This window comes from Poecilia reticulata, linkage group LG23 (genome assembly GCF_000633615.1).
Source record: "Poecilia reticulata strain Guanapo linkage group LG23, Guppy_female_1.0+MT, whole genome shotgun sequence".
Lineage (NCBI taxonomy): Eukaryota > Metazoa > Chordata > Actinopteri > Cyprinodontiformes > Poeciliidae > Poecilia > Poecilia reticulata.
Genome location: NC_024353.1, coordinates 7,837,625 through 7,849,745, shown reverse-complemented (window position 1 = coordinate 7,849,745; position 12,121 = coordinate 7,837,625). Strand labels below are relative to the sequence as shown.

The 12,121-nt window shown below is 38.0% G+C and overlaps 1 protein-coding gene across 5 annotated transcripts in view; it reads left to right on the top strand.

Annotated features, from left to right (window-relative positions):
* LOC103459394 (uncharacterized) overlaps positions 1-12,121 on the top strand; it is an 81,647-nt gene that overhangs the window by 40,005 nt on the left and 29,521 nt on the right. For 4 of the 5 annotated variants that reach the window (XM_008400909.1, XM_017302922.1, XM_008400907.2 and 1 more), the window contains 2 exons: positions 2,599-3,042; positions 8,075-8,233. In XM_008400909.1, the coding sequence (XP_008399131.1) occupies positions 2,599-3,042; positions 8,075-8,233 (603 nt within the window). The remainder of the gene's footprint in view (positions 1-2,598; positions 3,043-8,074; positions 8,234-12,121) is intronic. The other variant, XM_008400908.2, reaches the window with a different exon arrangement.

Sequence of the window (12,121 nt, the reverse complement as noted above, 5' to 3'; positions counted from 1 at the left end):
AATTGATTTGACCGCTATTTTTCTTCACCATTTTATCAAAATGTGTTAAAATAATAAATAAATACCAGTCACTTAAGGACACTGTATTAGTGGTTAATATTTATGCTCCAGACACTAGATATTCTATTTTGAATTCAATAAATGTACATTTTTAATCGGTCGCACCAAATGATTTATGGTCGCACCAAATGATTTATACAATAAATGTAGGCCAGGAAACAGGTCAAAATCCTTTTAATACATGAAAATGGAATTGCATTCAGTTACAGTACATTACAAAAATAACAACACAAATGGAACACACCAATTTAATTAGCCTAAAAATTAATGCAGTAATCAACTTTGTAGTAAACATTTCCAACATATCCCTCATAAAATCAGAATGTACAGGAGATTGCTTTAATTTCATAATTTTAAAAAACTGGAAAGACATTTTCAATCTCCCAAATGTAAGTGCATTAATGAAAATATAATAATTCAGTTTAACTATTTTAAACAGAACCATATAATAAGTAATGGTTTCAAAATCGAAAAATTTTATTAACTTAAAAACCATCATGCTACTCCTGGGTAGAGACGCTCCGATTGAGTTTTTTCCTGCTGATTCTGATCAGTGAGGGCCGATCACTACCAATTGCCAAAACTGATCTCGTGGATTGACAGTTAATTTTTCCCTTTAGGTATAAATGACACCATGTGATCAATTTTACTAGAACCCACTGTAAAATTCCCGTAATGTTAAATGTTCCGTTATATTTTTATCAGATCAATCTGACCGGTGGGACCATCGGTGGCCGATTGATCAGCACACCTCTACTCCTGGGTACTTAAATGCCCAAGTGAACAAAGGAAAATGCTTATTTTCAAACAATTTTTAGAACCAGGCATTTGTGAACTTTGCCCAGTCTTGGCTGTTCAATTTGGAACTCTGAGGTTTTGCTGGTTCAGGTTCTGGTGACCATGTGACCAACTTCTTGTCATCATACTGTCGCATGGTGCCGACTTGGACTTCTTCTCTCACATCTTGAAGTACCTGGGTCACATATGGTACTTCATCATAGCTCAGTTTGATGACAGTGGGATCTAGTAAAATGGATAAAAACAATAAATGACAAAATATATGCTATAATTATTCCCGTAATGTTAAATGTTCCGTTATATTTTTATCATACAATACAATGCAAAACAATAATACAACTGTACAAAAACATATTCTGGAAATAATAATACAAAGTATTGCTTTTGCATTTGAGTCTTGAAATCAAAAATAAAAGCACAGAAACTCCTTTTCAAACACATAAATGTATCATTACAACGGTTGCACCAAATGATATTTTCATGTTCGGTCATTATCAAAATACAAATAATTTGCTTCCTTAAAAAAACAACCTAGCTTCAAACACAAGGCAAATATAATATTTATAATCAAAACAGAAAATAGTAGGTATATTTAAATATTAATAGTTTTTTGGTGGTCGTACCAAATGACACCCAAATATGGCAACTACATACCTACTGCTAAACGTGACACTTTTTCTGAAATTTAAGAAAAATAAACCTGTTTGCTGTATCCAGTGATTCTTGTCAGACTGTTGGATGATTCAACCTGTTTTTTACTGGATTTCAAAATTTAAGTCCAAAAATCTGAATTTTTTGTTGGTCGCACCACATGATATTTTGTAAAATGACATTTTCGGACAAAGTTTGTTTAAATGTTGTAATGGAATTATAACTAAAAATGCTTTGAAAATTTGTACAGGATGAAGAAAAGACTTTGAAATTCATGCCAAACAGGAAATAAAATATATTTGAACAGATTTAATGTAATTTTAAAGACATTTTTGCAACAGTAATTGAGTTTGGACAGTCGCACTGCATGACATTTTGACCCTTCAAAGACCCCAAAAATGACCAAAAAAGAACAGGTTTTGAAAGGTTAAAGAAGGTGTTAATGGGGGAGATATATTACATATTTATGGTTTCTTTTTATGAGTTTAAACCTCTTTTTAACTGTAAAAAGTAGAGCCGGACAAAAAAAATGGGCGTCACATCTTTGAGCCTAATGCTAATGCTCATTGTGGATTCTGATAAATCCATGCCTGGTCGTTTTGAATGATAGTATCTTCATATTTTATATAGTTTTACAAAATCTACGTAAAGTTTTTGTAACTTTGTGCAACTACATAAAACATGCAGTTGCATTAGCATTGCTATGCTAATGCTGTTTTGTTGTTCTGATAAATGCCTGCCTGGTTACTTATAACATGGGGAAAATGTCTTGATGTAAGTGAAATAATCTCCTAATTGAACTAGAACTTTTTAAATCAAAATTAAGGAATTATTGACTAAAACAAGCTCCTATATCTTGCTGAAATGTTTACTTCCATAAGTTTTCTTTCATTTCAAGTGGACTAAGATATTTTCACTAGAAACTAGACAAAAATACTTATATAATAAAGTCATAATATTGTCATTATATCATGGGTTTATTTATTTTTAAAAATGTTCTTTGCATGGCCGTAATACTTTACCATTTTGTTCTTCTTAATTTTGAAGTTTGAGAAACTTCTCTTAAACATTTTTCTGCTTGATTTGCAGCAGATTTTCTGGACTCCCGTCCTGAGACGAGCGTCGGTTCCTCCACATCGGATCTTCCTCCAGTGGTCCAGTCACCACTGGCCTCTTCCTCTCCAACAGAACCAACCTTGAAACAACCATCGAAGAAAAGCACTTATAGATCTACATCTTCGCTCCCTGAGAAAACGTCTGAATTTCACCAACCGCGCTCACCTAATCCTGCACCAGTAGCTAAATCTACATCGGATAAACCTCAAAGCATCAAACAGACGACAGAAGTTACAGAAAACATCGACCAGGAGACATCGAAGGAGGATGTCACCAGTTTATCTCCTGATAAAGAGCTGAATGAGCTCAGGTTGGCTCCACGTTCTGGATCAGGACCAAAGCTGAGCCTGTCTCCTCCTCCATCCCGGCTGGATTCACAGCGCTGGCCTGTGCTGCCTCCCATCTCCCCAAAGAGAGGTAAAAGATGAGCTTGAACGTCAAAGCCTGAATTCATAATGAATCCTCTGTAAAAAAAACAAAACACTGCTTTTCTTTTTCCGGCATGTCAGGGACAGAAAAGATGAAAAGCTGGTACCATTTGATTTTTTATTGTTGTTTAAAGGCGTGAGGCCCCAACAGTTGAAGTCAGGAGTTTCTCCTGCTCAGCTTTGGTTCCCCCGATGCTTTCTCTATTCTCTAATCCCTGAGAGGGAGACGTGTTGCCGACGGTCATAAATCCACACTGACCGCTGCACATCGCTGAGCCGAACCGCCACAATGAAATGCCTCGGTGGCTTTCCTGCGGCTGCTAATTTACCGTTCCCAATGGGGATAAAGGACTGGGCCAATGACATCTGACTTCTCCAGGAACTTTATGAAAGAAAGCAAACAATGTGGAAATTGTGTGGGGATTTTCTCCTTTCTGTCAGAGACGTCTACTGTTCTCTGTGTGGCGCTGTACTGCAGGGGGGCCGCGCTGCATCGCAGCACGCTGTTCTCTTCACAGCAGACACAGAGCGAGTGTCACCAGTTCATTTATTTCTCTGCAGATGGAGGCAAGTGGAGTTCAGAGAGCTCGCAGCGTGTGAAGCTCAAAGTTTATTTGCAGTTTAAACATCGGTTTTAACAGCTGCTGCACAAAGGATCAAATTACAGTCATCAGTTTGAAAAATCATAATTTCAACGGAGTGTTTGGATGCAAATCATATTGCCATCTGTTTATCCGTTTTTCATTTGTCCATCCTTTAATGTGTTGCTCTTCTATGTTCATCTCAGATCCAGTAGGTTGACTTCACAACACAAACTCAGGTTCACTGTTTTTATTACAACAGGAGAGGAAATCAAGTTGGTGGTTAGCATCAATCCAGCAGCTTCTGCCTGCACACATTAACCCTAAACAAACTACAAAGTAATAACTCCCAGTTAGCAGTTGTGAAATTAAACATAGCTAAAATGGACAACATTAATAATAACAGTTCAAAACATAGCAAAATTACTCATGAAACACTGTATATGATTAAGTTTGTCCAAAATATAAATTAAGATGTATTTGTAAAGAAAACAGAGCTGATTCTAGAACATTCCACGGTTACCGTCGGCAACAGAAAAAAGGGGGAGGAGCTGTCTGTTGCTGGTTGCTATGGTAACCAACTGCCAAGAGCAGCTTAACAGAACTTACAACTCCAACAAATGTCTTACAACTTGTTGACTAAACAAAATTAATTCAAAGAATAAAATAACTAATTTTGACAAACTTCACATCTAAAATATTGTTAAAATAAAACCCTGTCTTTAAAAAAACACTGCACAATTATCAGGTTTCTCTAATTTTACTTCTCTTTATAGGTATATGTTTTAGTAAAATGAACATTATGTTATTCCATGAACTACTGACAACATGTCTCTGAAATTCCAAGCAAACATTTTGTATTTATTTGCAGAAAATGAGAAATGATCAAAATAATGAAAAAGATGCAGTGCTTTCATACCTCTAATAATGCAAAGAAAACAAATTCATACTCATTTAGAAACAACAATACTATTGTTTTAACTCGGGAAGAGTTCAGGAATCAATATTTGGTGAAATAACTATGAGGTTTTCAATGGGCTCTTAACTGCCGGGGTTGCTAGGTAACAGCCCATTGTGACTAAGCAATCAAACAGGCTGCAAACAGATGTGCAATTATACAACTGTACATCTTTGAAAAGCAGAAGTAGAGCCTCCTGCACAACCAAAATGTGTTCAAGTGCTTTCTGGATGGAAAGTCGACAACAAAACACTTGTGGTTGCTAGATAACAGGCTGTGGTTGCTAGGTAATGGACCTTACCACAGGGCCAGTCTTTCATTGGCTAATGCCCATTTTACGTCACAGCGCAGCTATCACGTGGGTTACTGGCTCACAAACTCACGCTAATGTACATTGTGGACTACCAGACCGACAGAAAGTTTTTGCGTCAGGACTCGAAAAAAAATGGTTTTCCGTCAGTGGGGTATCTGTACAGGCGATGTCAGGTATCCTGATCATGTTTGTGGAATTAAAATTCAGAGATTTCCAAAATCTGAAACGGAAAGCCTTGCTTGGATTAATGCTTGTACACGACCGCATTTGCAGCTCAACCGTCGTAGGATCAATAAGAACAAAGTGTCTGCTGGCGTAAGTATTATTGCTTTGCTTTCTTTGTGTTTAGTGAATGAAAAAAAATAGTCAATAAKAAACACATCCATTATGAAAACCTTTTAGCCAAGTACAGCATAATGGCAGTACCGATACAACTTCTACATGCTGAAGCCTGTGTGTTAGTCTTACGCTAGCTGAACAAATCAATATGCAATGTGTACCGTATCTGACATAATTAAAGATTTTATTTCACTTGAAAAGGCTTTTTACTAAACTGTAATCGTGTTAGCCACGCTAGCTTTTGCTAACTGTAATCGTGTTAGCCACGCTAGCTTTTACTAAACTGTAATCGTGTTAGCCACGCTAGCTTTTACTAAACTGTAATCGTGTTAGCCACGCTAGCTTTTACTAAACTGTAATCATGTTAGCCACGCTAGCACCAAGTACTGTGTACAAGTCCTAGGCACATTCAAACCCTCAAAGCCATGAATGTCCAACTTACCCAGCCTTGCAAGAACAATAGGCATCAGTGATCTTGTCCATAGCTATATTTATGCTGAGGGTCTGAGGATCTGCTGTTTTCCTCATCGACTGGTAGCATTTAGCTGCAACTCGCACAATGTTAGAGGCATCGTGTGGCTAAAACATCTTGATGTCGTCCAAAAAAGATGACATGAACTTGTTGGTTCCCTTGTCCATTGTCGTGGCTGATATTTTGTGAAAATCCGGCAGAAATGCTAAACTAATCAACTCAGAAATACTCTGCAGAGTCAGTCGAAACGAAAAATCCCATAGAAGCTAAGCTCTGCGAGGAGGTTAATGTGAGACATGAAGTCACGTGGGACTTTCGAGGGGCGTTTCTGGGCGGAGCTTGGTAAGGTCCATGGGGAGTGTATCCTGATTTGTGATACATTCTGGAGGCTTTTGAAATGGCTCATTTTCCAGACAACAGAAAACATCTGGGTGTTTTTTTTAAGCCTTTGGACTGTTATTGAAACAGTAGAGACTCAAACGAAAGTACAAAACCAGGCAAAATTTTGCTTAATAGGTCCCCTTTAATAAGAAAATAAAATATTGATTGTGGGGGTTTTTATGGGTTAGGTGTCCAAGGTAATCAGAATTTATTTTGTTTTATAGCGTCCTTGAAAAGCAACACGTCTTCTGTTGAGTTTTTCTCAGAAAGTCTTATCCCGACCCCAAGCTGCCCCGTTTTCAACACCAAATCCAGAGTTTGACTTTCTCCAACAATAAACCAGGGTTCTGTCCTGGCATGGCCCGGCCTCTTCTCTCAGGCCCTTTCAGCCCGGCGAATAGAAGAGGCGTTGTCCTTCCAACCAACCCCCTTAACCTCCCCGAAAAACTCAGTTCAACCCTCGTCGCCTGAGACTGACAGCTCAGTTGACAACAGCAATATGCTTTGAAGTGTCAAGTCAAGTCCTTCCATTGTCTGTCCGAGTGGAGCGGCAAGTCGCTCGAGAGCAACGCCGTTCGCATACTCCACTTCCTGTTGGAGCGCGGTTCGCCTTTCCTTTTAGAAACCGTGTATATATTATCCTTTTGTAAGGAGAAAGCTGTTCTGCATATCTAATGTATGAAAAGCCCCAACAGGTCCTTTTCACTGCAACACAACACATGCCTTGCAGTGACTGTTTGACCAACTAATCCTCCGATTTCAAAACCAGACAGGCAGAGAATAGCGTGAAATTTTTTCCTTTGACTCAGGTGTAAAGTTATGAGGCTGATTTTCTTACACAGCCGTTACCGTGGGGGTATTTTCATTCTTAAGGAACAGTTACGCTTCTGACTTTATGGTTGTGTTAAGTAGCTGATTTGCCATTCATTTAGCTTAATTCCTACCTCTCTCTAATTATTATTATTTTTTTTATTAAGAGTTGATAAGATTTCTAAGAAATCTCCTTTTTACAGAATACGTCAAAAACACAAAATCTTACCAGGTGTCTTTTTGTCTAGTTTTTACTGTAAATATCTCAGTACACTTGATTGTGATTCTGCTCTTACTCTCTCAATTTGTGCTAAATAAAATTATATTCTTGTAGCAACTATGAACAAGCACCGATGAAGGTCATAAAAGTTGATGCTTGTACACATAAACTCTTACCAAGTACGTTTGGGCTAGCTTCTTGTGCAAATAACTTAGTTGAAACTTAAAGGCAACTTTTAGCAAGATATTTGAGTTTGTTTTAAGTAACGTATTTCTTGATATTGATTTTTAAAAAGTACAAAATTATTTCACTTATAACAAAGTGTTTTTCCATGTTATAAGTGAAATAACCTGCCAGTGGAACCTGTACTTTTTCATCAATATTAAGGAATTATTTACTGTAATAAAAGGTTTTATAATTTTCTGAAAAGTTACTTGTATGTTAGTTTTGCCTTCTTTCACGGGAAATAAGATGTTTGCATTAGAAACTAGGCCTAACATACTTGGTAATATAACCTTCTTCATCATCCATCCATCCATTTTCTTTACACCCTTGTCCCTTATTGGGGTCGGGAGGGTTGCTGGTGCCTCTCCAGTGAACGTTCCGGGCGAGAGGCGGGGTCACCCTGGACAGGTCGCCAGTCTGTCGCAGGGCAACACAGAGACACACAGGACACACAACCATGCACACACACACTCACACCTAGGGACAATTTAGACAGACCAATTAACCTAACAGTGGAAGGAAACCGGAGTACCCGGAGAAAACCCACCATGCACAGGGAGAACATGCAAACTCCATGCAGAAAGACCCGGGGCTGGGAATCGAACCCAGAACCTTCTTGCTGCAAGGCAACAGCGCCACTGTGCAGCCCCCTTCATCATATGTAGCAGAAATTGAGAGTAAGAGTTGAGTCGCCATTCATGTCCCACGCTGTGTGTTTGCAGGTTCCTCTGCAGCGTCAGGCTGTTCTGAGATCAGCTGCAGTCAGTCTCAGATGTTTGATGAACTGGAAGTCATCGCTCCTCTTTCAGCTTCCTCTTTGTCTCTGGATCGACCATCCGACTCTTCGGACTCGCCTCGCTCACCTGGCTCACCTCTCACAGGTAACGCTCAAGGATTATGAGCAACAACTTAAGAGTTTTTTTAAAATCATTTTATATCAGAATCAATCTGTCTTCCTGTAGGATTATTTCACCCTAAATGATCCTGCAAACACAGCGTGAAATTAAGTATTTGAGCCTTTTTCCATCTGAATATTGTATATTACAGTCATGTTAATCTTATGCAGAATTTCCGTTTTCCATAAACATTTTGACTTTCAGCAACTGGCAGATGTTCAGTATTATCGTGTTTTTGACTACAATAACAGTTTTGAGCACAAAATTAAAATAAATCATACCAAATTCAAATTCTAAGAGACTTTATTGATCCCAGAGGAAAATTGGATGCAGCCTGGACTGTTTTCATTGTAACATGAGGGATAAAACCGCAGCTTATTTCGACGCTTGGACTGTTTTTGTTTTCTGGCAATGAAAACGTTAAAATGTGTGACAGAGAGCAGCTGTTTGGGGAATTCAGCCATTATAAGTTTATATTTATATGAAAAAAGACAGCAGGAGAGAATAACATTTATGTAAGACAATTGAATAAGCTATAAACTTATTATTTTTACTTTATATTTTCAGTAAAATATGATAAATGAAAGATGTTACTTGAACTGTGAACTTAGTTCAAAATATTGGTGAACTATGAACATGAATGAATTGATTTGAAACTGGTTGAACTAGTTCTTGTTACGGTTCAAGTGGCACAAAATGTAATTCATGTATTTCACAAAACTGCAATGGAAACAGTTTTTTAGCATCACGAGAGTCATGTGATCAACAACCCGATGCTACTACTGCTGGAAAAGACAAAGAAAACGACAGGAAGTGGTTGGAGGATTATGTTTTTAATCATTTATTACATGAACAAACTTATTAAGATGTGATTTTAATTGCATTTCTTCATAAAATGTCATAACATTGTGTTTATTTGACATTAGCAGAATATCGAAAATGTTTTTTTACTGCTAGTTCTGATGGGTTTGTTGTCTTATTATTATGTAACAGTTTTGAAACTGAGTCGGTTCTAGTCACACCTACATTTTCTAATCTCTTCTTGTTTTGTAGCTGCATTTCCAGTGAAAATGTGCGCAAAAATGTGTCAATATTACGCCAATGTCGAAAATAAAACACAATTTTGCCGTTCCTGTGTTTCCATTAAATAAGAAACGTAATTAAAGTCACACGTGAGTGAATTTGTTCACACGCCACTTCATCAACCTCCAACTGCTTCCTGTTGTCTTCTTTGTAGTTTGTGCCAGTAGCAACATCCGGTTTTGATTATGTGACTTGTAATGCAAAAACATGATTTCCATTAGTTTTTTAAAACCACTGCATCCTGGCACAAAAACATCTTATCAAAAAACTTGTTTGTTTTTTTTTAAGTTGGCGTGTTCCCATTGATTATATTTATATTAGTTTTATGGTCACTGGAAACGCAGAGATGGATGCCTTCACTCGATCATTTTCTATGCAGCACATCTTCTGCATGCGCAATTGTTTTGTGAGATAAACTAATTTTGACACAGCCACTAGCACCGAAACTTTTTATCAAAAACAAGACCTTTTTTAAAATTGCCGCGTTTCCATTAAGCGAATTTCTTTTCGAAGCGTTAAATTGTGTAATCATGTGGTGAGTGGAAACGCAGCGAATGATCTGCGCGTCTTCGGAGGCAGAGATGGGTTTATCTGACGTCTCACTCTGTCGGCTCGTTTTATCGGCCCATCAAAGGCGGCGCTGACGTGTGTGTGTTTCCGCCTGTGTGTGTCCTGGAGGAGCTTCTCTCAGCTGCAGAGAAAGATATCAGCCAGTGACGACTTCCTCCACCTCCCTCAGAGCCTGCTAATCCCTGACAAGGTGTTTAACCTGAGCCGAACCGCCGTACGACCCCACAGACCTTTGACCCCTGAGGATGTGGAGTGATAAGGATCTGCTCTGGGTTTTGGCCAGAAGCTCTTCTAAATGCGAGTTAATGCTCAGATTTTTGCCACGCTGATGGGAAGCGCAGCTTAAATCTGTAAAGGATGTGGTGGATTTTATATTATCAGAGCTGAAAATGTTAAAAATATTTAGTTTGGTGGGGAAAAACAATCAGTTCTTCCTGGATATATTAGCTCATGACACATCAGATCTGTCAACATTTTGAATAATATGTGACTTCTGTTTCGCCATCTACATTAGTTTTATTTCTTATGCTTTTTATAAGAATTGTGTTGTCCATCCATCCATCCATTTTCTTCCGCTTATCCAGGGTCGGGTCGCGGGGGCAGCAGCTTCAGAAAGGAGACCCAGACTTCCCTCTCCCCAGCCACTTGTGTTGTGTTGTGATCTTGTTTTATTTCTATAAACTTTGTTTTTATCAAGATAAATTACTCATTGTCCAGGGATAACAGATGAAAAATAGTTCTTGGACTAATTCTGAAACGTTTAAAATAATAATTAATGTGCATTTTCCATCCACACCAAATGAATTAGTACATTTTAATTTCAAAGGTTGTTAAAAAACAAGGTGCTTAAATTTTTTATTTATACTAAGTTGTGTTTTAGCTCTATACCTGAATAATTTTAGGTCTTTTGTAAAATCTTATGTGTACTTTATTTAAGTTTTATTTGATAAACTAATAAAAATATTGCATATTTATAAAATGGTAGAAAAATGACACATTATAATACTTCTAATTAAAATTTTGCATATAATTAACTCTAATTACCGCTTTTGTCACGATTCCTCTAATTAAAACTAAACAAAGTCACCTTCACTTGTGTGTAAATCTCAGTTTAGATCCAACTTTTCTGTTCAAAAACATTAGAAAGCAAAAAGTATTGCGAGAAAACACTATCAGGAAGCAAGTTTTTCTTTTATGAACCACCCACAAAGCCCTTACTGGAAAAATGCCACTGAAAGTTTTGAAAGAAAACCAAAAGAAATCTTGTTTAAAGTTTGAGAGGCTAAAGAAGATGACTTGGTGATGGCAGCATCATGCTGTGGGGATGACTTCCTTCAGCATGGCAGAAAAGCTGTTTTGATTTGATGCGAATATGGATGGAGCAAAATCCAGCTAAATCCTAAACCGCCCGTTGTTTGATGGAATGGTTTAAGTCAAACTACATTATTGTGTGAGAACGGCCTAGTCAAAGTCCAGACATAATGAACCATCATTGGTTCAGGTGTGTTGAACCAAAAGGACTGACTCAAAGGAGCTGAAAGCATTTGCACTCCGCACATTTCAGAATTCTGAAACACGTTTTCTCCATTTTAAATATAAGTAACATACCTACATACCTGGGTTGTACACTGAAAAAACTGAAGTTTGTTTCTGTTAAATTAAAAAATAAACATATCAATAAAAAGGTAGAGAAAATTCTGCCTATTTCCTAAGAAAAGTTTGTAAATGAGGAATTATTTATAGCTTTTTAGATGTAATTTATGAAGAACGAAGGACGAGTCTCTGTGGGTGGCAGCAGGTTTACGCATTACTCAAACTGAGGATTAGTTATTGATCAGCCAAAGTGTTGGTTAATTGTTTTCCACTCTGGAGCGTTAAAGCCCGGCCTAACTGAAAGTGTGTCGCGCCTCATTGTGTTACCGCCGGCGTTATCCCTGGGATTTCCTCCCAACGACTGCAGCTCCTCTTCCTCACCTGAAGGATTACTTTACAGGTCTGACTTCCCAACTGAAAACACACAGCCAATCAACAAGTGTGTGTGTGTGTGTGTGTGTGTGTGTGCGTGTGTGTGTGTGTGTGTGTGTGCGTGTGTGTGTGTGTGTGTGTGTGTGTGTGTGTGTGTGAGAGTCCTGAGTCGGGACAAACTGAACTTTCCTCCGTTTGATGTTCTTGGATGTTACTGGAAGGTGTGTGTGTGTCTGTGAGTGTGGGTGTGTGTGT